Source organism: Marmota monax, unplaced genomic scaffold (genome assembly GCF_021218885.2).
Source record: "Marmota monax isolate L192 unplaced genomic scaffold, Marmota_monax_Labrador192_F-V1.1 WCK01_AAM20220418_F8-fsc00260, whole genome shotgun sequence".
Classification (NCBI taxonomy): domain Eukaryota; kingdom Metazoa; phylum Chordata; class Mammalia; order Rodentia; family Sciuridae; genus Marmota; species Marmota monax.
Window position 1 is genome coordinate 62,443 of NW_026694062.1, and position 27,504 is coordinate 89,946.

At 34.2% G+C, this 27,504-nt stretch overlaps 1 protein-coding gene across 5 annotated transcripts in view; it reads right to left on the bottom strand.

The window, feature by feature from the left end:
* Nucleotides 1-26,826, bottom strand: part of LOC124106569 (eukaryotic translation initiation factor 1A, X-chromosomal) — an 88,546-nt gene extending 61,720 nt beyond the window's left edge. For 2 of the 5 annotated variants that reach the window (XM_046464238.2, XM_046464240.2), the window contains exons 1-4: nt 26,699-26,826; nt 22,820-22,903; nt 21,644-21,747; nt 20,182-20,232 (exon numbers count right to left, since the gene is read on the bottom strand). In XM_046464238.2, the coding sequence (XP_046320194.1) occupies nt 20,182-20,232; nt 21,644-21,747; nt 22,820-22,903; nt 26,699-26,714 (255 nt within the window). In that variant the 5' untranslated portion in view covers nt 26,715-26,826. Of the gene's footprint in view, nt 1-3,361; nt 4,460-6,650; nt 6,743-9,044; nt 9,127-17,459; nt 17,613-20,181; nt 20,233-21,643; nt 21,748-22,819; nt 22,904-26,698 lie in introns of those variants that run through there. The other 3 variants (XM_058585520.1, XM_058585519.1, XM_046464237.2) reach the window with 3 other exon arrangements.
* Between the last annotated feature and the right edge of the window lie 678 nt (nt 26,827-27,504).

Sequence of the window (27,504 nt, forward strand, 5' to 3'; positions counted from 1 at the left end):
GCCCCAAGCTCCCACAGCATCTGAGTTTTCTGGAAAAGGGGTTTCTGCAGCTTCTAAGTGCCTGGAGAGCTGAGCCTGGTCAAACAACTTCTTAGGCTCCCCTGTGGAAACAAGGAACTCTATTAATCTCTTCTGAAAGGAATTTTCTTTTTTTGTATACTAGAGCCTACAATGGGTGTTGTCCTGAGAATTTCTGATATTTTCTGGAGGCATCTTTCCTATTGCCTTTATGCAAAGTCTCTTCAAGCACAACTTTCTTGGTTTCACTTTTAATCTTCATCACTGCTATCTACTTCTGAGTAAAGCTCACTAAAAGCTACTGGCAATATATCCATACTGCCTTAATGCTGTAATGCCTTGAAACTTTCTCTTGAATTAGTTCATCACTTTTAAAATTCAGCCTCACAAAAAATAAGTTGAACATGAGCAAAATATAGAAAAGTTCTTTGCCAGAACACATGTAGCCTCTAGTCTGATTCCCAATAGTTCTCATATCCCTCTGACAACTCGAGCAGTGGGCATTCCTATTGGCATTTTTGTCTTCTGACCTTCCATCAGAATTGCTCATTAAGCTTTTCTTATGGTATCCTGTGTTTTATTCAGCCTGCATTTTTTCCAGACTCCTCCCACAAATTATAACCAAAGCCTTCTCAACCAAAGTTGGAACAGTCATAGCATCAATACAATTTCTCGATACCAGTTTCTGTGTTGGGCAGTTTTTCATTGCTATGATCAAAATACCTTACAAGAACAACTTGGAGGAGGTGAAGTTTATTTTGGCTCAGAGTTTCAGAGACCCAGTTCATGGTGGGCAGATCCATTTCTCTAGATCCAAAATCATCAGATGAGCATTGTGGAGAAGTACTGTTTACCTTATGGAGGCTGAGAAGCAGAGAGAAGTGGTAAGAGAGTTCAGGAAAGATGAATCCTTCCAGTGCAAGCCTCCAGTGACCCATCTCCTGCCATGCCCCATCTACATTTCCACACAACCATTCCACTCACATTAGAATGGACTGATCAGGTTATAGCTCTCTTAATTTAATCATCTCTCTGAATACATTGTTACATTAAAAGATTTTGCAGAACATCCCATTTCCAAACTAACAATTGACAAATATTTTACAAAATAAAATATTTAGTTCTCAATGTTTAATGCTTTAAATTACTATGCTAATATGTATGGTTTTCCTTTTTTCTTTTCTTATACATTAATTACATATTATTAAATTTTTCTTTTTTTAATAGAATGTTAAACAATTACAGAATGATTAAAATTTGTTTTTCTATTATTGAGTACTGCTTTACCTTGCAGTAACTGCTTCATTGTATACCAAATATATTACCCTTTATTGGTTTATACTGCATGGAAACAAGGCATGTTTTATCAAATTAGCATGAAAATGAGGTTAACTATCCTGACAAGTTAGTTTACCCATGTCATCATGTTAGCAGATAGCAAATGGGGATTTGGATATAGACAGTCTAATTTTAAGTCTAAAACTCATTTCATGAATTGAATAGGGATGTAAATATGGGTGGGTAGCTAACAGAAAGTGCACAGAAAATTCAATATGCTCTCTACAAATGCCTCAGTGAATTCAAACTTGGTATTCTTAAGGACTTATCAAATTTATACAGAACTTAAGTTAGATTTTATTTGTATGTTTTGGATAAAAAGAAAAGCAAACATAAACTAAGTAATGATTTAAGTAGATCTAAAACACAAAGCAGTGAGTTTTGAGATCTGAAATAGTATAATTTAAGCTTACTCTAATTGAAGAAGGAAAAATTTGTCTTATACATCAAGCAATGTTAAATATTGTCAAAATGTTAACACAAAATAAATATATGTGTTAACAATAAACCTAGGTAGGTGGTATACTCAAAACATGTTCACTGACATTTGAATGATAACATATATTTGAATATATCCTTGAGATCCTTGGGATTAAATTAAACCATCGGTCACAGATGTCTAAAGGAAAAAATATATATTTATAGCCACTATTCCAAATAAATGTCAAGAAAGTTATTGGTCATTTCTTAATAAAATACAAAATTTATAACCTCTTTTTAAGGCTTCAGAACTTAAGAAGCTGCAAATTTAAATGTGAACAGTCGAATAATTAAAAGCTGGCAACCCTTTTTACATATTTATTGTCTTATTTAGCCAGCTGAATACTACAACAGGTGTATACTCTATAGAATAAATACTGCATGAAGAATGTAACCATACTGAATTCATTACATATTCTCTTAGCAGTAAAGTTAATCAATGTCAGTGTAGGTGCTATTTTTTTTTTTTTTTGGCTTTTAAATATATTTATTTACTTTCTAGACTAATATTATTATATTGCAGAAATCAAAGATGTAACAAGAACCTACTTTCCTATTTAATCCATTAATCTGAAACATACTCAAATAAAATATAAAATTAATACTTTAATAATATTATCAAAGTAATTCCTCCAAGTAATGCTGCATATGAGCAATAACATATCTAATGTTTAATGTGAACTACAGGCTTTCCAGGACGAAGTACCTTCTGGATGTAAAAGCAAGAAAAAAAAAGAAACAAATTATCATAAAACACAGATTGCAACCCTCATTGTCCTTTTGAAGAAAAAAAATCTTTAGAAAAATTATATTTGTTAGAAGTCAGTTGGAGAAAAAATGTCTGAGCAGTTTTATATTTTATCATGCACTGTTTTACACAAGTAGAATTCTAAATTTTAGAGAACAAGGACGTGTATCGAAAGAAGACATTTAGCAATATACTTTTATGTAGTAGGATAAATATGTCACAGAATTTTCATTACTCATGAACAGCATCAGGAGGTAAACATTTTAAAATTGCTTAATAGTATTAAAATCCAGCTTTTGGTCTCAAGATATATCTACTTATATTCGTGTTATGAAATTTGATAGGTAAGAACCATTAAATACCATGGGGCACTTTTCTATCTTATCCTTAGGTTCTAGCCTAAAATTTTATACTTAAATTTTCCACACTTAAGCATTTATGGCAACATAAAATGAAGCCATATGTAAGTTTATTGTCTGTCATAGCTGTTACATTTGTGTCATAAAACCCATGTGAGCCTGTTGATCCTTTATATTAATTTTCACTACTGAAAAATTTTAAAGAAGAAAAAATGTAATAAAGGTAACACCAATTGTTGAATCTCTGAAAGTAGTATAAGATTTAACTGTGGCTAAAGAAGATAAACTACCTCAAGTTTGATTTCATTTTACTATATTGGTAATTTAAAAGAAAGATTATGATATAATCTGACACTAACAGTGTCAGTGCATATGACAAATTACATTAGTAACATCAAGAAAGGCCAACAAACACACATTCAATATAAGTCTTTATTATATTTTTAATGCCATGGTTCTTCCATACAGAAAACAGAAACCATCTTTTCAATAAGTTGTAGTTCTTTTCCCCATAATCTAAGGTTAGCGTAAGAAAGACTTAGTTTATATAATGTTATAAAATTAGTTTTCCATTTGCACAATGCAATTTAATTACCCATTAAGTCTCAAAATGTGGGCTACAATGTATGACTTTGGGGAAAAAAAAAAAAAGAAAGTAAGTCATCATTTTTATATAACTTATTTGCAAAGTAAAAAACTATTATGTAACAGCAAAAGTTTCCTTGTTTGGAAAATTTGCTAGGAAAATATTAGAACAATGTATTTTCATTCACTTTTCATTTTCTATTTTTGTATGATCTTAAAAAAGTAAAAATTAAATAAACACTGTCAAGTTATATCAATATTTCTAACATGAAGAAAAATGGTTACCACCGGGTGTTCCATTTGAAACTGCTAATCTTTTGAACTCAAAATTGTTCCCATGTTTTAAATTGCAATTTGGAAAAGCTTACTTTGGATGGTGGCAACATAAATAAAAAAAGAAATATAGAAGACATTAAGATATAAAAATACATTTTGATAAATAAGAAAAATAGCCCTATTTTTTCTGATTTCAAATGCAGATTTCTTTTTTCCTTAAAAATGTGATAAAAATCTCAAGAGAATATCTGGTTAACTAAACCATACAGAAAAAAATGCTGTAAACATCAGTTGGAATTAGGGCTTACTATAATCTACTATATACATATGGCAAATAATTAAAAACATTCATTTACTAGAAATAAAGTAGTCATAAATGGGAAGGCATTTCTTCCTTACTTTGGTTTTAACAAGGCAAAGTTGTTTGAGCCTTTACTTCTAAATTCAGTTACATCTAAAAAATGAAGTGTTATTAACATATTATTTAAGATTACTCTAGTTTTAACAAAATATAATATTTTTTAAAAAAAAATGAAAATAAATGGATCTGCTTTAATAAATTCTACTCATTCTAAATGAAATTTTATTCTTCTTAGCAGGTGACAGCTGAGATTTCAACAGTGGAACAATCCTCAGAATCACTTTCAAATTAGATCTATAAGTAAAAACAACATAAGATCCATGAAATAATTCCTATAGCATTCTACTATTTTTAAGACCATTTTAAGGTTATCTAGACAACCACTATGGCACATATTCTGTATACCAGGTTTTTCCTTAGTCCTATCTGTTGCCAGTATACTTTTTGTCTTTTTTACATTGTTAAATGCCACACAAAATATCTTTAATAAAGTCTGACATTTCTTTATTCTTTTATTTTGAAAGTTGGCATAGAAATGGAAAAGCACAATTCTTTTCAAAATGGAAGTATGGTCTTAACCAAATTCTCCCCTCCCCCTTTTAAGAACTATTTTAATTACAGAAGTTAACACTACAACAGATGTAAATCTTTCTAGAGAAATGACTCTACAAGTAGTAAGATTCCCAGGCTAAAAAAAAGAAAGAAATTTACAAATTTCAAAACATTAAGTTCCTTTAATAATCATTACCTTTACTATCTGTTTCCCTATCAGCAGTTCCAAAGGAAGGCCCTTATTACAAACTCATAAAAATACTTTTTGTTTGTTGTTTGCAATTTGGGGATTAAACCTGGCATCTATATAATGAGCTATACTCCTAGCCTGTTTGTTTTAATATAAGACTATGGCTGAATTGGCCAGGATGGCTTGGAACTTGCAATCCCTACTTCAAGTCTCTTGGCTTATAAGGCTTTTTTTTCATGAAGAAATATTAACCCTGCTTGGACCCTAAGTTTATCATCTGTGTTTTCACGCTTAACTTCCCAAAGACTAGACAATTTAACTACCTTATTTCTGCCTACTATTTAATAAACTCATGGCCAAATCTCCAAACATACCTGAATTAGAAAGTTCCTTAATTTTCTAAAAAGTTGCTAAATCTCACTGGCAGTCAAATTATTCAAGTCTGCCCTAAATCAAAAGTATAGGTTTTTGCCATATTAAATATATACTAATATTGTTTTAGTTATAAGAATCCTTTGGCATAGAGTCCCCAAAGAAAGATATATAAGGAAAATGTTACAATAACTGTTTCTCATCCTTCCTCCCCCACCCTGCCCCCCCTATTTTTGGGTACACTTAAAGATTCACACATTAGTGTTTGCTTAAAAATACACAATGTAAATATAAAAATGTTTATACAGATACATACTCTCATTTTAATTCATGGTACAAGTAATCTAACTGCTTTGGAAATGCATCAAAACAAAGTGGGGATGTTGGATGGATAGAAGAATGAGTGTGGTTAAGTATAGAGAAATGTCAACTATAGAATCTGGGTGGCGAGTTTATAGATGTTATAAATGGGGATGAATGTCAGGACTACTTAAGCTCAACTTTTTCCAAAGATTGGCCTTTGCAATTTTTAAAATGTCTGGTAATTATGTTGTACAAACTTTCAAAACAATTACTCCAGGTACTTTAAAATTTCACCTTAATGCCCAAATTCATTACTTCTCATAGTTATTTGTATACACAGATAGTTTCTGAACTACATTTACATTATAGGAATACTTTTAAAAAGAGCCTGACTGAAGTGTAAGCCATATTACTAAATCACTATTCCATTTATTTAAAAAAAAAATACCTTCCCTCACACACACGCTAAAAAAATGAGGACAAATTTTACTTAGATATAATAAAAACAGTAAGGTATGTGACTCACTGCTTTATTACTAGGAAAAACAATGCTCTTCCCCCAAATAATCACACTCTAACTTCAAATGAAGCATTTTACTAACAGTGCTGACAAATTAAATAATAAAATTCCACTATATGTCCCGGCAATAGGCTTTTATTTTAACAAGACTTTTAAAGTCTGTTGTAATTTCAGTGCTGCATTAAGTCTTTTAACAAATTAGTATTTTATTTATGAAATGCCATGTTTTCAAAACTGCTGCAATTCATAATAATTATTTCTTTTCATAACTTTCAACATGTTATGATTTTGGAATACTTCTGCCCAAATTAATACTAATTTTAAAGAAAGAAATATTCTAAAGGATTGATAAAGCTTTCCAAAGAAAATACAATTTAACTACCTTATTTCTGCCTTTTATTTAATAAACTCATGGCCAAGTCCCCAAACACACCCGAATTTAAGTATTCAATATTCTTAGCTAAATGGAAATATTTAGAAAAAACAAGGTAATTAATTTACACAATTCATAAATAAAATGAAGAAATCTATAAGGATCATCCACTTACATCATCAATATCTTCATCATCATCTCCAATATCATCAAACTGAATTTCATCATCATCTCCAGGACCAAAAGTATCTGTTTCATTAATTTTAGCTAAAGATAACCAATGAACTCATTATATAATCAAAACAATATTTAAGCAAGCTACCTACTAAAGAAAAGGCCTGATATAAATACTGAACTACAGGAAAAGACTTAAAATTATAAAAAGGGAAGGTTTAAAATATACTCCAATTCAACTGATATTTCTTTACTAAAAATTATTAAACTTCTAGCAGCTGTACTATAAACAGCAAATTAACAATAAAATTCCCCAGATGTTCACTCATTACAAAATAATTACAACAAACAGAACATGGGCTACATTTTTCTTTTGTTCAAAACAGTTTTTAGAAAAGTAGGCAGACTCCAATTACTCTAACTCAATAGGTAAACACTTCCAATGTATGTTTCAAATGGTTTGATGTAATTGTACCACTGCAGTGTTTCTAAGTCTTTTGGGTATACAGCAGCTCCAACTCACAATAGCTAAGCTATGGAAACAGCCTAGATATTCTTCAGCAGATGAATAAATAAAGAAAATGTGGTATATGTACACAATGGAATAAGCCATAAATCATTAAGAAATAATGGCATTTGCTAGTAAGTGGATGGAACTGGAGATTATCATGCTAAGTAAAATAAGCCAATTTCCAAAAAAACCAAAGGCTAAATGTTCTCTCTGGTTTATGGATACTAACCCAAACAGGGGAGGGTGGAAAGGTAAATAATAAAAATCCATTGAATTAGACGAAGGGAAACAAAGGGAAGGGAGTGGGAAAGGGAATACGAAAGACAGTAGAATTAATCAAAGATAACTTTCCCAGCCTTGTATTTGAATATATAACAAGGGTAACTCCACATTATGTACAATCACAAAAGTGGGATCCTAAGTAGAATAAGTTACATTCTCTGTACATATAATTTGCCAAAATACATTCTGTTGTCTTATATAATTAAAAAGAATTAAAACAACAACAACAACAAATGATTTGAGCACAGGCTAACACCATCCTCATGGCATCTTTAAAGTCCTCCTTGGATCAGAACAACTGTTTCAACATCTTTAAAAAGGATTTACCAAATCACAGAGACTTGGGCTAATCATGCTTATTTCTAAGAAGTAAAGCAAAAAAGAAGCTGCTAATCAGATTCCTAGATAATTCAGCACTCCTTAAAAAGCTAATAATTAATCAGGATCTCCATGCTTCTGTAAAAACCTTAGTATTTTTATGATAAAACTGCAGTGGAATAAAAAGGCATGTAGCTACCAAGTAAAGCATGTAGGCATATAAATTAGTGCATTTTCTCTTTACTAGTAATATGTTATGGGTCACTTCAGTCTTTTCAAGTTATTTTTTTTCCTGTGAAAATATTTTGTTTCTTTCAAAAAGGAAATAAATACTTTTGTTCTAAATACCCTAAGTAACAATTCTAATAATAAAATATTTGTTTTCTAAAACTTAAAAGCTACTGTTATAATTGCTGCCTTCATTTGTACAAAAACTGCCAGTCTCTTGAAAATTGTTAAAACAAAGCAAAACAGAAAGAATAGGAAAAGGTTAGAAATATGGAATGAAGTTATGATATTACATACAACTATATTGGTGAATTTCACCTTACAAATATCTAGAACACACCAACTCAAAAACAAATAATAGAAGAAAGATCAGTAAAGTAGAGGAAGAGTAATAGGAATGGAGAAGGAAAGAAGACGCATTGGGAACTGAAGTGAATGAAGCAAATTATATTCCACATAATGCACTAATTAAAAACAAAAATAAAAGCCTCCATAATCCAATAAAAAGAAAGAAAGATCTGTATAACAGGAAAACATGAGGAGGGAGAAGAAGAGGGAAAGAATAAGTACTAGGACCTGATTTGGAGCAAATTATAGCCAATCCTTTTATCATTTTGTCAAGATGAACCCCAATATTATGTAAATGTAGTACACACTAAACAAAAAACATAAAAATCTAACAAATGTATTCCTTGACAGCTATACATCCAAAGGTTGGAAAATTCTTTATCAAAAGAACAAGAGATGTATATAGACATAATCTGGTATGAACATATTTTATATGCAAACAAAAATATGAAAAATTGTGCTTTACACGTGTAATAAGAATTGTACATTCCACTGTCATGTATTAAAAAAACAAAATTAATTTTAAAAAAACCATGAGAGACTTCTTACTTTTCCTAAAATATTGATAAAGTACAGACAGGCATACTTACTAATTTTGTTAGGTTTACATACACATACACACAATAATGTGTAAAACAAACAAATCTACCAAAATTCTTTTACCTAAACACCAATAAATGACTGAGAATACAACAATATAGACATTACCATGCTTCGGAAGTTCTCCATATGCCTTCAGACTTCTAGCTTTATCTGCATTGTACTTTAAAATTACATCAGCTTTATTATCCTTAGAATTAAACAAGTCACTTTTAAAACTGGTTACAGCAAAATATCATCAGTTGTTTTCAAATTATACATAAATTACTTTCAAATAACATATTGAGAAAAAATTCATTAAGAATTTTGTTAAAAATTCTCTGCTTTTCTTCTACACACTACACTCATACCCCCTCTTCCTGCGTTCCCCCCCCCAAAAAAAAAATTGGGGGGTTAAACTAAAGAAAAAAGGTTCCATACATTCCAAAACATACATACCAATTTCATGCTCATAAAAGCAGAACAGGCAAACTCAGTATTTTTAAATAATCTTCTGATTAGAAGTAAAAAAAGGAAAAAAATTGCAACATACATATTTTAGGTCAAATATAGCAATCAAAACTGCAAATAATATGACCAAAGAAAAGAATACCAGCATAAAACTGCCTCCAAGTTTAAAGTTTTTTTCCTCCTCACTTTCTTCTTCACCATTTTAAAACATAACTATTTTCTCCCTATACTCTGATTCATATCTTAATAACTAAAGTGCACTGGACCTTTCTCGTGTCCTGTTCATTCCTAGGTTATGAAAAAGTTTATGATTAAGTTAATTGTCAATCGGGAGCAGCAGCACATGCCTGTAATTCGAGCAGCTCAGGAGGCAGTGAGGCAGGAAGACTGTGAGTTCAAAGCCACCCTCAGCAATTTAGGGCGACCCTGTATCTAAATAAAATACAATAAAGGTTTGGGATGTAGCTCAGTGGCTAAGTGCTTCTGAGTTCAATCCCTGGTGCAAAAAAAAAAAAAAAAAAAAAACAACCAATTAATTGTCAGGCAAATACAAAGCAGAAAATCAGAGACTGGCTGTGACAGAATCCAAAAGCCTCTGAAAAATATTCTTTTAGATTTACAGGTCTGTGATGACTTGGTGGTCACCACTACACAAGTAAGTGCTCACAACTTACATTCCAGAATAGGCCATTTTTCCATATTAATAAACTATTCTAGGCATCCACCTGCTTGAGGAGGAGATAACATTCCTACAAAAGTTCAACATAACCATTTTCTCCATAGTACCAGACAAAGCAGTGACAGATGTTAACTTCCCATCTTTTAATATTACCCACATGTTGCTAATAAAACCTTTTTTGAATTCTCTGGTCACTCTGCCTCTCAAACTACTGGCTCTCTCCAGTGGTAGTGGAAATGTTTTTTAGAATGTACTCCTATCATAATTAATTTAATTACTTTCCTAAAGAACAACAATAATCCTGGGGGATAGTCCCAAAAATTGTATTCTTAACAGCTCCCCTGAGTAAGTGTCTGTAATGCAAACCCCAGAAAATCAGTTTTAAAATGTTCACATGTACCCATTTTGAGAATATGATCAGTTAGACTGGTAGATGGCAGTAAGTGTATGTTGCTGATTTACAAATTATCTAAAAAGATCCAAAGAAAGGCCACTAAAATGATCACAGAGATTCACCGGCAATACAGGAAAAACCAGAATTTTTTAAACTGTAAGATATATACATACACATACATATATATATATATATATATATATATATATATATATATATATATATAAATACATAATTTCCGGAGTACTTGAAATGTACATCTTTGAATAATGAAGGAAAAAAGAAAAAGAAAACACAAAAGAGGCCCACTGTTGAGAGCCACAGGTGAAGGGGCCCCAGCAAACTTCCAGCTGCCAGCAAACTTCCAGCTGCCGGCTGATGATTGGCTCACAGCGGCCCCAGCAACATCTAGCTGATTGGCTCCTCTGCGGTGATGCTCATTAGGCTGTTTCCCTGCCCTTTCAGACCACGGAGCTGCTCATTGGGGGACTTTTTTGGCTCCGCCCACATGACCCAGCCAATGGGCCTCAAGAGCAGGAGGATTGTGGGAGGTGGGGAGAAGCTTGTGGGGAGAGAGAGGCTTGTGGAAAGCCGGTGGTGGCAGTTGAGGCTCTGAGGGTTTTTCCTGAGAGGCTGTTTTCTTTGGCGTGTGTGGTTCTAAAAATAAAGTTAGTTTCTTTTGACAAGTGGCTCCTGATTGTGCCCAGCCAGACTGCGGTATTTGGTGGCTCGCACAGGGAGCGACTGAGGGTAAGTGAAACTGCTCACCCCTGAGGGCAGGGCGAGAGGATGGGTAGCCATTTTAAGATTCCTCTTTTGTTTTGCTTCACTTTTGTTTTAAGTTGCCTGTCCCTGGAGATGAGTGAGACAGAAGAAAAACCGCTCACATCTGAGGAAAAACTATTTACGTCTGAGGAACAGATAGGGAGAAAGGATGGATGCACATGTCAGGAGGATAGAAAGGCTATAATGACTTTTTGTTGTTCCCTTTTTATTTCATTCTGACTCGGTTTTGTTTGGCGTCATCTTGTTGGGTTGTATTATAGTAGAAATACGGGATCAGAAATTAGCAAAAAACAAACTGAAAGAGTGTTAAGTAAATTGTTAGAGGAAGGAGGCATCCCAGTAAAATCAAGAACAGTCAGGGCATACGTTGATACAATACAAAAATGTAGCCCATGGCTTTTTAAGGAGGAGTTGTTAAACATATCACAATGGAACCATCATGGTGAAGATTTAAAAAGAACAGAAAAGAAAAGCCCAGGGACGCTGCCAGTTGGCACATTGCCATTGTGGACGTTGGTATCTTGTTTGCTTAGTCCAAAGCCTTCAGTTCAGACAATGGTAGAGGAAGGAGAAGACATAATGATTCAAGTAAAAGAGAAGGTCTCTCAAGTTAGACAGAGGAAAAGATTCAAGTAAAAGAGAAGGTCTCTCAAGCTAGTCAGACAGAGAAAGAAAGTGTAAAGCAGAAAAAGCCATCAGGGGGAAAGTTACAACAGGAGACTGCTACTAACACCTTTCTATCACCAGAGGGTGTAAGTGTCCAACCAAGAGCACCACCTCTACAGGAGACTGCTACTAACGCCGTTCTATCACCAGAGAACGTAAGTGTCCAACTAACAAGGCCACCTCCATATGCTGGGAGGCCCCCAGCCCCCGCAGTTGATAGTTGGGATCCTGAGACAAGATCTCAAGTATTAACATGCCCTGTATTTGAGGCAGGAGGGCAGCGATTTTACCAAGTTTTAAATTTCAAAACAGTGAAGCAGCTAAAAGAGGCTGTAACAACCTATGGTCCTCAAGCACCCTTCACTGTAAGCATGGTCGAATCCACTAATAACTTGAACACAACACCAGCAGATTGGGCTAATATGTGTAAAGCTGTGCTAAATGGAGGACAATACCTGTTATGGAAGGTTGCCAATGAGGAATTTTGCAAGGAGACGGCTAGGCGAAATGCAGCAGCTGGTTATCCTCAGAGAAATCTAGATATGTTGTTAGGAAAGGGACCTTATGAGGATCAGCAGCAACAAATTGCATATGATCCTGGTGTATATGCACAAATTGCTGTAGATGCAATTAAGGCATGGAAGACTTTACAAGGACATGGAGGTTTACAAGGTCAATTATCTAAGATAATACAAGGAGCTAATGAACCTTATGCTGAATTTGTAGATAGGCTTATTCAAACAGCTACCAGAGTTTTTGGGAATACAGAACAAGCAATGCCATTACTAAAACAACTGGCTTATAAGCAAGAGAATCATTGGTGCAGAAAAGTCATTAGACCATGGAAACATGAAGATTTAAACACATATATTAAATTATGTAGAGACATTAATGAACAAGAGCAAGTCGTGGCAGCTGCAGTAAAACAGGCTTTAGATGCCAGAGACATTAATGAACAAGGGCAAATTGTGGCAGCTGCAGTAAAACAGGCTTTAGATGCCAGGCCAAGAACATGCTACAATTGTGAACAAACAGGACATTTTAAAAGGAATTGCCCCATTGGAGGAGGGTTTAACAAAACTAGGTATCAAAGGAGTAGACTACCAGGTATTTGCCCACGATGCCGTAGAGGGAGACATTGGGCTAATGAATGTCGTTCTCAAACCACCATAGAGGGTACTCCATTATCAAAAAACGAACAAGGACCAGGTGTTTATCCACGATATCGTGGAGAAAGGCATCAGGCTCCATTGCCAAAAAATGGACAGGGGGGCCCAATGCTCCGGGGCCCAAAACCACAAATATACGGAGTACTGGAGGAACCCAGCAACCCCATCAGGGTAGTGCCCAGGACACAATGTCCATCAGATTCCTCATCAGACAAACCAGACGGAGCGCAGGGTTGGACATCTGTGCCTCCGCCAGAGCAGTACTAACTCCAGAGATGGGAGTTCAAATCATTCCCACAGGGGTGAAAGGACCTCTTCCCAAAGGAACAGTAGGCTTATTATTGGGACGCAGCTCTTCTACTCTAAAAGGACTTATGATAAGTCCTGGGGTAATTGATCCCGATTATGAAGGTGAAATAAAAATTATAGCCAGTTCTCCAAAGGGTATATCAGTAATTTCACCAGGAGATAGAATAGCACAGTTACTCACAATACCCAGCCTACATGATAAATTTTCCAAACTGTAGAAAGAGGTTCCAGGGGATTAGGCTCCACAGGTGTAGATTGGGCTATGCTTTCTTTAAATTTAGATTCTCGCCCCATCCTAAAACTAAATATTCAAGGACATGAATTTAATGGGCTACTGGATACAGGTGCAGACCTTAGCATCATCTCTCGTCAAGAATAGCCAAAACATTGGCCATTACAACAAGCCACTCAAACGCTTCGAGGCCTAGGAGTGGCGACTAATCCCCATAGAAGTGCGATGGTAATAGATTGGAAGGATCCTGAAGGATGTGAAGGAACTATACAGCCATATGTATTGGATCATCTTCCTATAAATTTATGGGGACGAGATGTCCTAGATCAATTAGGTCTGACATTAACAAATAACATCAACCAAAGTGCACCCACTATTATGACTAGACAAGGTTTTAGGAAAGGAAAAGATTAGAAAAACAAGAACAAGTATAGCGGCACCAATACAAATAGATCAAGAGATAGATAGACATGGGTTGGATTTTCAGAAAGGGCCACTGAGACAATAAAAATTACTTGGAAATCAGAAAGACCAGTATGGGTTCCTCAGTGGCCCCTGACTAAAGAAAAGATACAAGCAGCCCATGACCTGGTCAAACAACAATTAGCAGAAGGACATATACAACCTTCTGTATCTCCCCATAATACTCCCATTTTTGTCATCAAAAAGAAATCTGGTAAATGGAGATTATTGCAAGATTTAAGAGCCATTAATAATGAGATGGTTATTATGGGACCTGCTCAATCAGGGATTCCTCAGTTGTCTGCTTTGCCAAAAACCTGGTATGTTTTAGTTATAGATATTAAAGATTGTTTTTTTTCAATTCCAATTCATCCTGAGGATAGTCCACGTTTTGCATTTACTATCCCTGCACTGAATCATGAAGGTCCTGATCAGAGATATGAATGGAAAGTACTCCCTCAAGGGATGGCTAACAGCCCAACTATGTGTCAAATTTATGTTAACAAAGTAATCCAGCCACTTAGAAATCAAAATCCTGAACTACAAATATTTCACTCTATGGATGATGTATTATTAGTACACAAAGATAAAAACACATTGCTAGAATGTTATGCCACACTTACAAACTTATTAAAAAATTATAATCTAGAGATAGCAATAGATAAAGTACAATTAAATTTTCCAATTAATTATTTAGGAGTTCTATTATCCTCAACCATGGTCCGTCCACCAAAAATTCAAATAAGAGTAGATCAACTCAAATCACTTAATGACTTTCAAAAGTTATTAGGAGACATAAATTGGATAAGGCCTTATTTAGGTATACCAACAGGAGAGTTGGGACCTTTATTTGATATCCTAAAAGGTCCATCAGATCCAAATTCACCCCGAATGTTAACGCCTGAAGCAAGAAAGGCATTAAAAATCATTGAAACATATATGGAAAATATGCATTTGGATAGAATTGATATAAGTTTGTCTTTATTATTTATTGTACTACCAACAAAAAATATTCCTACAGGAGTATTTTGGCAAGAAGGTCCATTATTATGGATACATTTATCTTATTCTCCTAACACTATTCTTACTAGGTATCCTGAGGCTGTAGGACAATTAATACTCAAAGGTATAAAAGCAGCAAAGGGAGTGTTTGGAATTTCTCCCTATAAAATTATTACTCCATATACTATGAATCAAATTGATGAGTTAGCTAATGAGTTAAATACTTGGGCAATAATCATGTGCAAATCTAATGTTTCATTTGATAACCACTTACCATCTAATCCTTTATTGTCTTTTTGGTCATTGCATCCTGTAATTTTTCCAAAAATGACAAGAAAAACACCTATCATGAATGCTCCAAATATATTCACTGATGGGTCAAATAATGGTACAGCAGCAGTAGTTACCCCTGATCAAACTTTTACATTTTTAGTACCCAAACAATCAGCTCAAAAGGTAGAGCTTAATGCAGTTTTACAAGCTTTTGTGATGTTTAAAGATTCTGTATTTAATTTATTTTCCGATAGTCAGTATGTAGTTAATGCTATAGTATCCCTTGAAGATGCTGGTAGGATTTCCCCTTCCTCTACTGTTTTCTCTTTGCTTTCCACTATACAAAGTCTAATCTGGGACAGAAAAGATCCATTCTTTATAGGACATATCAGGGCACATACAGGATTGCCTGGAGCCCTTAGTTTGGGCAATGATTTAGCAGATAAAACTACACATGACATACATATTTTCTCCACACTAGAAGAAGCTATAAATTTTCATAAAAAGTTCCATGTCAATGCTAATACTTTACAAAAGCATTTTAAAATAACTAAGGAACAAGCTAGACAAATAATAAAACAATGTCAAAATTGTGTGACCTTTTTACCACAAGTTAATCTTGGAGTCAATCCTAGAGGATTGATACCTAACCATATTTGGCAGATGGATGTCACACACTTGCCAGAATTTGGAAAATTAAAATATTTGCATGTTACAGTTGATACTTCTTCTGGATTTTTGATGGGCTCCCTTCATGCCGGAGAAAAAACTAAAGATGTTATAGCTCATTGCTTACAAAATTTTGTCACTGTGGGTGTTCCAAAACAGTTAAAAACAGATAATGCTCCTGGTTATACTTCTACCTCTTTTAAACAATTTTGCTCAACATTTGGCATTACTCATATAACAGGAATCCCATAGAATCCACAGGGACAAGGCATAGTTGAAAGAGCTCATCAAACTATTAAAATGTACTTATTAAGCAAAAAGAAGGAATTGGTAAGGGGTATATATTCCCCAAAGATAAATAACCCTTTTTACTCTAAACTTTTTAAATTTGGATTCATCAGGACTTAGTGCTGCGGAAAGGCATATGTGTCCAAAAAATGTGCATAAGCCCAAGGTACTTTGGAAGGATATTCTAACAGGACAATGGAAAGGTCCTGACCCAGTAATTGTCTGGAGTCGGGGGTCTGTTTGTGTGTCTCCACAGGGAGAACAGCAGTGGATTTGGATTCCAGAGAGATTAACCAAGGTCCTGACCCAGTGATTATCTGGAGTCGGGGGTCTGTTTATGTGTTTCCACAGGGAGAACAGCAGCTGATTTGGATTCCAGAAAGATTAACTAAAGCCATTTCTAAAGATCAAAAAGAAGATGATTTGGCTCAAATCCATAACAACTGATATCCAAAACTCCAGTTTGGCTATTCTTACATCTGCAACAGAACCAGGATGCTTTTTTCAATATCTATTTTATTATTGCCCTTTGCCATATCATGAAGTTCTATTTTGTTTTTTGAGCTCATACAGACCTAGGTTAATGTTTTGCTGATCAGTTCTATTTTTTGACTATAGAGTTTTTAAACATTGCAATGGAGATTTCACCTGTAAAAAATTATAAGGCCTTTACTATAATGTTATGTGTGTATGTATTATATTATGTGTGCACACTTGTGTTTTATGTTATATGTTTGAATGTATGTATGTCCAAATATCATATATGATGAGCGCTCATGATAAAATGGATCCAAATATTTTTTTTCACGTGATTTATATGGTTTAATTTAAATTGGGTAAACAACTGTTGAGGATTGTTTTAATATGTAAACAAAAAAGAAGGTTAACAGATCTGTTTGTTTACTTTCACCTTTCCTTTTCATTATATTTAATAATTCTCTTAAAGATAATGTAAATTGTTAAGAAAATTGTTTTCTTTTAGTGCCTTCTGTAATGTTACATAATTTTTTCTTTAGCCATTATTTCCAGAATTCCTATCTTCATCCCAGTGCTGGTGAAGTCAAAGATAAAACCAATCTACAGCTTCTACAATAGCCATCACTGAACTGCTTGCAGAACTTGCCTGGACACATTGTGAGCTCACCTGTATGCATTGTGAACTATCTGTTGGTTCGGCGACTTGTGGTAGTGTTGGGGTATTTTTGCTGATGATGTCATTGGTGGTACAATTTTTCCAAAAGGAGCCGTCAATTGGCTTGGTGTATCTTCCTCCCTTCTGCTCATCATGATCGTCCAGCTAAAATTTGGGGGCCAACAGAGGTGAGGCAAAGAACCTCACCCCCCCGCTGGTACAAAGACCTCTCCACAGGTGTGGCTGTATACTGCACCGGTAGTCAGTGACGGGTAAGATCCAATTGCAATGGTACCAACCTAAGGACCATATGTACTATTGGACAACCTAAGGCAGGCACGGTCCCTAAGCCACATGCTTGTTGTTTAAACAGAGAGGGGGAGATGTTGAGAGCCACAGCCGAAGGGGCCCCAGCAAACTTCCAGCTGCCAGCAAACTTCCAGCTGCCGACTAATGATTGGCTCACAGCGGCCCCAGCAACATCTAGCTGATTGGCTCCTCTGCGGTGATGCTCATTGGGCTGTTTCCCTGCCCTTTCAGACCACGGAGCTGCTCATTGGGGGACTTTTTTGGCTCCGCCCACGTGACCCAGCCAATGGGCCTCAAGAGCAGGAGGATTGTGGGAGGTGGGGAGAAGCTTGTGGGGGAGAGAGAGGCTTGTGGAAAGCCGGTGGTGGCAGTTGAGGCTCTGAGGGTTTTTCCTGAGAGGCTGTTTTCTTTGGCATGTGTGGTTCTAAAAATAAAGTTAGTTTCTTTTGACAAGTGGCTCCTGATTGTGCCCAGCCAGACTGCGGCAGCCCACAACAAAAAAAGCAGCAATCGGTACAAACTCCTTCTAAGAAAGCCCTGAAGTTGTACTTGACAAACTGTTATAAACATGTTTGAAGAAATATGTTTAAGAATAAAATAAATCATGTTTAAAAATATTTAAGGAAATTAAAAGACTAATGTCCTACAAATGATACTTCGAAAAATGCATAAATTATTTAAAACAATAGTAATTCAGGAGATGAGAAAGAAGTTGAATGACTTCAGAATGCCACTTTCAAACAAACTAAAACAGACAAACAAGAGAGAATAAAATACTATAAGTCAACTAGACCTAAGAGACATTTACGGAAAACCCCTCCTAATAATATGAAAAGAATATTTCTCAAAGGCTCATGTGTTGAAGGTTTGGTCTCCAATGTAGGAATGTTCAAGGTGAGACTTTTGGCAAATGATTGGATCATTAGGGCTCTACCTTCTTCAATAAATATTTTCTCCATAGTACTAGGCAAGGCAGTGACAGATGTTAACTTCCCATCCTTTATCATTACCCACATGTATTGATGGATACATGATTGATGGATTCATAATTGAAAGGACTACTGGGAGGTGTTAAAAACTATAGGAGGTGGGGCCTAGTTGAAGAGACTATATCCTTTGAAGTAAGCCTTTTGCCTGTATCTTATCCTGGACTCTTCATTTTTTTTTTCTCTGCCTCTTTCTCTCTCCCCTCAGACTGCCATAAGCTGAGCAGCTATCACCCACCAAGCCCTTCTGTCATGGGGTTTCTGCCTCATCACATAAACAAAAAGCTGACTTGCTCTTCCAGACTTGGATTGCAAGAACTATAGATTTCAAAATAAAATGATGAAACTGTGTGTGTTCGCGCACACCTATAGTCCCAGAGCCTGAAGCAGAAGGATCAACTGAAAACAGAAATTCAAAGCCAGACTGGACAACACTGTGAGACTCCTTCCACTCAATTAAAAAAAAAAAAAAGTAAAAAGTAAACACATGGGCTGGGGATGTGGCTCAAGCGGTAGCGCGCTTGCCTGGCATGTGTGCGGCCCGGGTTCAATCCTCAGCACCACATACAAACAAAGATACTGTGTCCGCTGATAACTAAAAAATAAATATTAAAAAAAAAAGTAAACACATTAATTAAAAAAGAACACTATCATACTTACACAGTATCATACTTATTTTAGAAAATTTAATTGAAGAATATTCTAGAAATATTTTAGAAAGAAAATGGACAATTGAGCTTCATGAAAAACATCATACCTACCTATCTTCTTATTTCTCTAGGGAGCAGATAAAATGACAGCCTGTGTTACTACTATTTCACAGACTGGCCCTTGGGAATCATCATCTGTAAAAACTAGAGTATGTAGCAGAAAGCCATCAAATGAATTAGGATATAATGATCCATCCATAGTACTGTTCTACACAAAGATACTATTTACAACATATTATATTTAAAATAATAATAGAAATTAAAAACTGTGTTGAATCACTTTTCTTATACATGTACCATCAACTTTGGGAATTATTTTGAATTAGAAAAATACTATAGTCTCTTAATAAGTGTAAAAATATTGTAGTCCCTTAAGTGTTGATGACAGAATGGTGTCAAAGTATGTACTGAAACTGGCTAAAAGTAGAAACATTGTTATCTAGGAAATATTAATGATTTATTAAATAACAAGGGCACAGAACAAATTTGTTTTGTTTTTATATTTTTCGTACTAGGGATTGAACCCAGGAGAGATTAACCACTGAGCTACATCCGCAACTCTTTTATTTTTTATTTTGAGAGAGAGTCTCTCTAAGTTACTCAGGGCCTTGCTAAGTTGTGGAGGGTGGTTTGAACTTGTGATCCTCTAGCCTCAGCCTACATGTTCACTGGGATTATAGGTGTGGTGCGTCACCCAGCACAGAGTACAAATTTGAATATAATTTTTACCTGATAATCTCGAAGGCCAACCAATATGATGTCTGAGGAATTTATCCAAACCTGTAAAGATAATTACTGACATTTTAAAAATATAAATAATTTAAAAAGAAACAACTTAAATGAATCATCCCACAAAAAAATATTTTATTCACCCACTTTGTAAACTATCAAAAATTAGGGGACCAAAGATTAATGATAGAGCACACTGCCCTAGCAAGCACAAGGATCTGGATTCCATCCCAAGTATTATTTTTAAAAAAATGCAAAGATAAAACTATAGTACAATACTCTACATGTAGCCTACTAAAATAAGAAATTTTATTTCAATTACTTAAGAGCTTAAAACTTCAAAGAAAAGATCATGCATTAAGGAAAGTAACTAAACAATCAAAAACTATCTTAAAATATTTAGTTATCCAAAATACGAAAGAATTACTATCTACATAAATGTAGCCGTTCAGAAATCAATCTACATAAAAATGACCTCCTCTTGTCTGAATGTGTGTCTCTTACATGCACATATTAAAATCAGGAGATGGGAGTCTGGGGGAGTTGTTGTTTAGGTCAGGAGAGCAGAATTCTCATGAATAGTATTAATGCTTTTATTAAATAGGTCCTAGAATGCTTCATGGTTCCATATCAAGGCTCAGAAAGTACTATCAATCAGAAAGCAGGCCATCTTTTAAAATCACCAGATTTTAAACCACCTCTAGACAAAAATAGTCTTCAGAACTGGAATAAATTACTATTCATAAGTCACCCAAGCTGTAGTATTTTGTTACAGGAGCCTCAAAAGAATAAGCCTTAAAAGTGCCGATAATTTGTTAAAGAATGAATAACAGACCCAAAAATATTTTTTTATAAACAGATTACTGAAATCCCCTAATACAAAATAACAACATCTAATAGTATGAGAAGCATAAAGGCTAATTAGCCAGAAAACATGTTTCATGGCCTTAAAAGATGAATTTTTAATGACTTCTACTTATAACATGGGGCAATAAATAAATAATTAATCAAATAATTTTAAAACTGTCTTAATGGGCTATGATAAGGAATCTGTTATCTAACATATTCCATATTCAAATTTCCCTAGCATCACTTATGATTATTTCCCCTAATACAAAATCTATTAAGGAATATGATCCATTAATTATCCATTTCTATAGTCTCTTTTAATCTCCATGTTATTTTTCATGGAGTCTAGACCATTTGTTTTATGAATTAGATTTGTCAGATTATTTTCTCCCTTATTATTATATCTACTGTGATATATTATATCTACTGTAGATATCCAGCAGAAATATAATATTAAGTGAAGCAAATGATAAAGATCAAAGATATTCTTATTTAAATGTCATATAAATCACAGCTCTGTTCTATAAATATCTTTTCAAAACTGAATTTGCTTTCATATTAAAATGTTTTTATAATCAACTGAATCTTGAAGTAAATAAATCTACATATTTACCTTTTTTCTCAACTTTCCTCTAATATGGCATAACCTCTTAATACCATCAAAACACATTGCTTCTAATCGTCCATTTCCCAACATTTTGATTACCTGAGCATACACTGAGGAGGAAAAAAAAGATGATATATCATTCAACATTCATTTCAATTTAGTAGTGTATTAGGTAAACTTTAGAATGGACAATAAAACTTTATTTGTACTGCTACATTTGAATCAAACTTTATCTTTTTTTAATGAATATAGTTTGAACAGTAAAATGTCTATCCTGAAAGCCCTTTTGTAAGGTGACACAAATTCTAATTTTATCCCAAGAAATAAAAAAATATATATATATATTTAATTGACAATTTCTAAACCTATCCTAGCCATGCTTTTATGTGATAATTCCTTTTAGAGTAATAAAGAACAAATCAAGTAGTTTGCGCCCAAACACAATTGTCTATTCCATGAAGAGTCATCTCTATATTACAAATGTTTTAGTTATATATTTATTTTGAATAAATCAATTACCTATTGCTTTTATTACTGCATGTTGTTCTTCTAAATACAAGGTGGCTCATTTCAAAATAGATACTGTCCCATATGGACACAGTCATATTTTTATTCTCCTTTCCCTCAAACTTAGGGAGGAATTAACAGTTTAATTATTAGGAGAAATGAAGAAAAGCAAAATGGAGGCACAAGGACTACTACTCAGGATTATGATTAAGAAGACTTTGGCTTAAAAAAAATTAAAACAGAATCAATGCATGGAAGGAAGACTACTCTAGATAGGGAATAGGGGTGGGAGGGAAAGGGAGGGAGAAGGGGAATAGCAAGGATGGTGGAAGGAGACCCTCATAATTATACAAAATACATATATGAAGATGTGAATTGGTGTCAATATACCTTATATACAAACAGAGATATGATAAATGGTGGTAAATGGTGTATTATATGATAAATGGTGGTATAATGGTATATTAAGAATTGTACGCAAAAAAAAAATAACAATAATAAGAGAGCTCAAGTGTAATGACATAATTTGGCATGAACATACTTTATATATAGAGTTACAAAAAATTGTGCTGTGAATGGATGATCATGACTGTAATGCATTCCACTATTGTCATGTATGTAAGAAATAATAAAATAAATAAATAAATAAAAGGAGCATAAGTTAAAAAGTCTTACCTTGACCATCCTCTTTAAAAACCAACTCTCTTTTCTCAGATTCATTTTCATTTTTACCTCTGCATCTATTTTTACCTCCTTTACCTAAATAAAGGTAAGTAAAAAAATTTAACCATAATTATCTGCATAATGTCTGTTAGCTAAATTCTAAAACCAAGCGCTTTTAAAATGTATTTTTAAAAATCAAGAAAAATTAAATGCATATCTCTTTAGCACTGCCATATTAACAGAACAATAAATAAATATTTTAAAAAGCTAACCTAATTTTATCAATCAGATTTATAATTTGATTGATATAATTTGATATTCATTTATATCCAATACCAAATATTCCTACCATCAATGCCTTACCTTTCTTGAACATGTTGTTTAGATAATTATTTTCTAAAATAAAAGTATATATATTAAAGTACATAGAAAAAGATATAGCCCAGGGAAAAATATTAATACTGTGTATACTTCCAAAATAAACAACCATCGTTTCCTTCTTTTTCTCTCAAATAATGAGCCATATGCCCCAGACCTTTCTTTCTTTCTTTCTTTGTTTATTTATTTATTTATTTGAGTCAAAATCTTGCTGAATTGTTCAGAGCCTGAATAAGTTGCTGAGGCTGGCTTTGCAACTATGATCCTCCTGTCTCAGCCTCAAGAGATGCAACATCATGCCTGGCTCCATTCTTTATTATAGTATATTTAACTCCACTCAATAATTTGTCCTGCATATCTTTTCATGTCAATAAGTATAGATGTGGATCCAACATTTTAAACCTTAAAATACATTTTTTCCTTATTCTGGCATCCTTTACTGTTTCCCTTTTATTAAATTATGCTGCATTAAAGTCCAGTCTACAACTTACAGCAGATGGATGTAGAGAAGCAGTAATTGAGGATAAAAAGTTTTGTATCTACTTTCTTAGGTTTTTCATAACCTATACTAGTTTAAGACTCACCAGCAAAGAAAGAGAAAATCAAGCTCTCCATCACCCTATATTTTCACCAGAACCTTACCATGCTAAAGATTTATAATCAAATTTCACTATTTTTTTCTCTGAATTTTAAATATTAATAAGGTCAAACACATAAGTATATATTTTATATTTTATTTCTTTATTAGATTTTCAATTAAGTAGTCACAGAATTGGGATACTTCTCCAAAATATTTTATTCCCATTCCAAAATCTACAATAGCAGTCATTTCCAAAAAATGGGAGAAAGGTTGAGAGTAGCAATAATAAAAGACCAATGGTTGGAATTTAAAAAAAAAAAAAAAATCCCAAAATAGAATGTGTGAATTATCACTACAAAGACATCTAATTCTCAAATGCACCAACTCACTCTTGCAACAGTTCCCCCAATGCTCTGTGCTGCTACAAAACATAGGTAAACTTCTACAATTTCTGTTCTCAATCAATTCAGTATCTGAGGTATTGACAGGACACACCAAAACTAACTTACTAGAAATGAAAAAAAATTTCTATATATAGCATCAATCATGCCAGAACTTCAAATATTACTATAAGCTACATTAGGGAATGGATTGTTGAGTTATATACCAAACATTTTTTTTATATGAATAAACATGAATATATCTTTTAGAAGAATGGCAATTTAAAAACCTACTTGGACATAGTTTGGCATGAACATACTTTATATAAAAACTCCAATGCATCTTAGCCTATATGAGTAAGCCAAAGGATACCCATTTTCTTGATGTGGGGAATGGTTTGTAAAATTTCTAGAGGAAACTGTGGAGTAAGAATGGGCTGAAATCAAAATCCATTCAACATACAGCCCAATATAGTTAGACAGCTCTCATCAAGCCAATACTGCAAAACTTCAAAATTTTCCTTTTAAAAAGGAAATTGTTACTGGGAATGCTACTACTTAGCTATTTTTATTTAGTTTATTATTTAATTCTATTCTTTTTACTCTTTCCCCCTCTATTCTATTTTCTCAGCTTTGCCATCAGGCCTAGCTAAATTGTCAAGTGTGAGAATAATAAATTTCATTTCTACATCAGTGAGTAACATCTTCTAAAATCCAGGATCTTAAAAAATACCAATCTATCAAGAAAACTAGAAGATTACAGATTTATTTACATGTGCAGGAATGAAAGCGTGGTACTTATCTGCAGAATAAGAGGAAGAAATTTAGAAAGGGTTCACAGACTTTTGAACCTATCCTGTAATTCTTATATTCAGTGGTATGGTTCTCCAGGAGTTCATTATATTATTTATATGTGTGTGTGTGTGTGTATATATATATATATATATATATATATATATATATATATATATATATATCTTTTAATGTTTCTAAAATATTATATAATGTTATAAATTTACTAAAGTATACTATTTACCCTGGATTTTTTTCCAAGTTAAAGTGCAATTTAAATTCTCTTCAGATAATATTAAAACTGTGCATAAAACAATTAAAGCTCAGTTTATTCTACCATAAAATATTTGTTTTATAAACTTAATCCAAAACTTATATATCTCTTCCTTAATTCAGATATGTTCTTTTGTTAAAAAGTCCTAACCCACAAGAATGAAAGGACAACCATTTTTTTTCCCTAAAGTTTAAGTGAGGCATGTGGATAGAGAATTAATAAATATTCATTGAACCGTTACTAATTGTTAAGTGAGCTATTTTTTCCTTCAGAATTTATAGCCTAGTTTGGGCTTCAACTTTTCATCACTAGAAATAAAAAGTGAGAACCAAATACCTTCTGACGATATTTGGTAACTAGGGATTATATTTGTTATAATCTGGGAGGTAATTAGAGATTATATAGGTTAACGAAAAAATACTTTTGTAGTAGGAAAAAGATGTACTTCTTTCCATACCCCAAATAATCGGCAGTAAAAGTACTGCTACAAAAATGATCAATCAGTTGGTTTCAGAGAAGTGAAGATGTAATGCCTGAAGGAGTTACTTCTTCCCTCATTCCAATTGGCAATAAAACTATGCTACGAAATGGTTTTGCGGAAAATAAGGTGAAACGCCTGTGGGTCAGTGCACTGTAAACAAAAGAGACAGAATCGCTACCAAGTGTCATAGAGTAAGTACAGGTAATAGCTACAAAAAGAAATACAGTAAAATGCCTGTTGCCCCCTGTGAAGTAAAAAGGAGAAGTTGTCCAGGTCCCCACAAAACAAACAAGCAAACAAACAAACAAAAACACTTTTCTGGTGAGCTGTCATTCCTATTTAAAACCACCATTATCATGAAACCAGTTTCTCTGTTTGTATCTAGAGTTTTCTTAAAGAAATCAAGGGCATTAAAAACCTTAACTCCATAAAAGGAATTTCAGTAACGAATTTCTGTAATGTGCGTTCTTTCATCTCTACATAGGTTAGGCCCCCTATTTTGGAAATTCCCAGTAAACTTATTCTCACCTCTAGTTCGTGCACATTTAAGCAATAAATAAAGAAATAATGTGAATGGTCCCTATTCGTGTTTATTCTCAATATAGACATGTTCGGGGATGGGGGGTAAGGAAAAGTTGGAAGGTGGTCAAACTCTGTAAAGGGCTGGGCTAAAATGAATCACTAAAGCAAACCTTAAAATGTTTAAGGGTTCCACCGTCCCTTTCGACAAGTTACTGAAGCGCCGGGGTCTAGAGCCAAGCACCCGCAAAAGGCCACATTTTCCCGCCTGGGAGTCCTAGAAAAATGGCGTCCGCTCCATATCAAGGCGACCAAACTGAGAAACAGGAGTAACTTCCTCCGCCCTTTGGAGAGCTGAGATGCAGGCATTTCCGTGAGTGAAAAGTAAGAACTGACCCTGCCTACACTACGGGCATCAGACCCGAAATTATGGGGGAAAAGTACCAAGCCTAAATAGAGCCGCGGTTTGGTAATCTCATCTCATTACCTTTATTCTTAGGCATGGCAGTAACAGCAACAACTTTTACCGATGGTCGCTGCCAACTCCTTTCCCCTTGAGAAAGCTGGAAGTATCTATCAGTCGCAAGTTGAGTAAACAAATGTGTACCTACCGGAGCTCGCCCATAAATCACAACAGTACACTATGAGGAAACAGCAAATGGCGACGGAGCTACCTAGACTCCGGTGGCCTGTAGGGTCCTCTTTTACCCCTCCTCCACTTCGCGTTACTGCATGGGCGTGGTCAACTGACTGACACCTCTGAACAAACACAAAAGGTACTGGAGTACAACTTGAGGGAGGATGAATGAAATGTGTACCTGCCTTGCAAGCAGTAATAACGGGAGTCCGGGTGGAATAGGCAGGATCTGGGTATCTGCTGCTGCACAAAAACAGATGTCAGTGAAATGTGCAACTGAAACTTAATAAATCAGTGTACAATGGAGAATTTATTTACCCATGAAAAGAATGAAATCGTCTTATCCCTATGAAACTGGAAATCATTATGTTAAATGAAATAATAAGCCTAGCATAGAAAGACAAATATTGCTTGATTTCCCTCACATGTATAATGTTCATCTCATAGAAGCACAGACCAGACTGGTGATTTTTCAGAGGCTGAAGACAATAGTAAGGGAATGTAGTGAGAGCAAATGACTGGGAAGGGGGTGTTAGATAATGAATCCTTTTTCATAACAGCAAAATATACTGTGCTTTTGCCCAGAAACAAACTACACAGAACAGCGTATCAAGGCCATAGTTCCAGCTTATTAGTAGAGAACCAACTAGCTTAGC